This window comes from Sinocyclocheilus anshuiensis, unplaced genomic scaffold (assembly GCF_001515605.1).
Source record: "Sinocyclocheilus anshuiensis isolate Anshui unplaced genomic scaffold, SAMN03320099.WGS_v1.1 scaffold1761, whole genome shotgun sequence".
Classification (NCBI taxonomy): domain Eukaryota; kingdom Metazoa; phylum Chordata; class Actinopteri; order Cypriniformes; family Cyprinidae; genus Sinocyclocheilus; species Sinocyclocheilus anshuiensis.
Genome location: NW_015538073.1, coordinates 192171 through 194063, shown reverse-complemented (window position 1 = coordinate 194063; position 1893 = coordinate 192171). Strand labels below are relative to the sequence as shown.

At 35.6% G+C, this 1893-nt stretch overlaps 1 protein-coding gene across 1 annotated transcript in view; it reads left to right on the top strand.

Moving 5' to 3' along the window:
- Nucleotides 1-1893, top strand: part of LOC107683617 (rho GTPase-activating protein 9-like) — a 51439-nt gene that overhangs the window by 43291 nt on the left and 6255 nt on the right. The window contains exons 13-14 of the mRNA XM_016479685.1: nt 621-698; nt 1826-1879. Of these exons, the coding sequence (XP_016335171.1) occupies nt 621-698; nt 1826-1879 (132 nt within the window). The remainder of the gene's footprint in view (nt 1-620; nt 699-1825; nt 1880-1893) is intronic.

Sequence of the window (1893 nt, the reverse complement as noted above, 5' to 3'; positions counted from 1 at the left end):
TAGGTGTGTGTGTGTGTGTGTGTGTCCGTGCGTGTGTGAGTTGGTGTGTTGATTTTGCACTCTAGATGTCTTAGAGTTTCACCCCTTCATTGCTGTGCATTTTTTTTCTGCATTGTGGGGGATTTGTAAATTGTACACACAAAAATTCAGTATTTTCAATTTTTTCCCCCATTTCCCATTCATTTCCTATGGTCGCTCATTTTTGACCGAAGACCATGAGTGTGACTATTTTTTTTGGACCACTTAGCTTTTTCGAATCATGCCCTCAATTTTTTTTTGTGTTCACATACCAAGTGCCATAAAAGACACCAAGTTTCGTACCATTCCGATGAAGCTACGATTTTTGAAAATTCAAAATGTTAAATTGTCCAGTCAGAAGTGACCGAAAACCGCACAAGGGTTAAAATGATTAAATGCTTTGTGTTGAAAGAAACATGATCGCAAGTCATTATGATGCTGGATTTGAGAGTGAATCAGAATGAAATTGGTCTGCTTGATTCATTAGCAAAGTTCTGAATCAAAATGATTCTTATCTGCTAATCTTAACAACCAGTCTTGGTTAAAAACATGTCTGCTGTTCTTTTCCTTGAAATAATGTATTTGTAAATGTGTTTATTCAGGTTTGGAGACTGATGGGATTTACAGAGTCAGCGGGAATCTGGCCGTCATTCAGAAACTGCGCTTCGCTGTCAATCATGGTGAGAAAGAGTCAAAATCACATTAATATCATACCCATAACCGTCATGATATGAGGATCTGTCATTCATTGCGATTAAAAGCAACATGAAATCAAAACTGAACGCATGTCCTGGTTTCACTGTGAATGATTCACTGTAATTATCAGCAATATATAGGGCATAAATACATTTCAAACCCAGTTTTATGAAATCATTATTGTTATTTAAAAAAAATAAACATGTCATACATACAGTAATCAAAATTATTTAATGATCATTTGAAAAATGCAAGAGATGCCTTTAATTTGGGACCAAATTGTTGGTTTTTAGTTACTCATAAATGTACATTTCCTATAAAATTAATATGCAGGTACTTTGGTAACATGTTTGAATGCTTGAATACTTCATTGTATAAAAACATTTCTCCCATCACGCTGTAGAAAAGCCCAAATTATGTCACTTCCTCTATGTTACAATTTTAAGGAATTGTACATTTTATGTAACTGGGGAAAATTGAGATTTGAGTCGGTTAATTGTACTAAATATTTTGTACTACAGTAAATTGATGATTAATTCATTTATTGATCAGATGAGCTGCTGATGTGATGTACTGTAAGATCAGAAAGTCATAAGTATTTTTTTTTTTGCTGTATGATCTTTTATATGTTTTTCCATTACTTTAACTCATCAAAATAATTTAACCAATTTCAATTAAATTTTTTAAGTTATACAAGATTCAACTCAGTTTTCAGTCAGTTTAATATAATTTAAGTTGAAATGAACTGAACAGCCAATTTGATTATACTTAAATTAAGGCAGCAGCTGAATTTAAGTTTTTAAGTAGAAGTAGGTGGAATTTTTTACAGTGTAGTTGCAGAAAGCACTCATCAGTAGGTCACAGAAGAGCGGCCTGTCATGTGATGTGTGAATGATGTCATCAGACGTGTGTGTGTGTGTGTGTGCGTTTGTGTGAGTGAGTGTGTGCGTTTGTGTGCATTTTTGTGTGTGTGTGTGTGTGTGTGTGTGTGTGTGTGTGTGTGTGTGTGTGTGTGTGTGTCTGTGTGCGTGTGTGTATGTGCGTGTGTGTGACTGTGTGCGTGTGTGTGTGTGTGAGGTCACACGTGTGTAACTCCTATCGGTTCTTTCAGAGCGAGCCGTGACCACAGACGGACGCTATCTGTTCCCTGAGGATTTAGTTCAAGGTTTGTCTCTTATA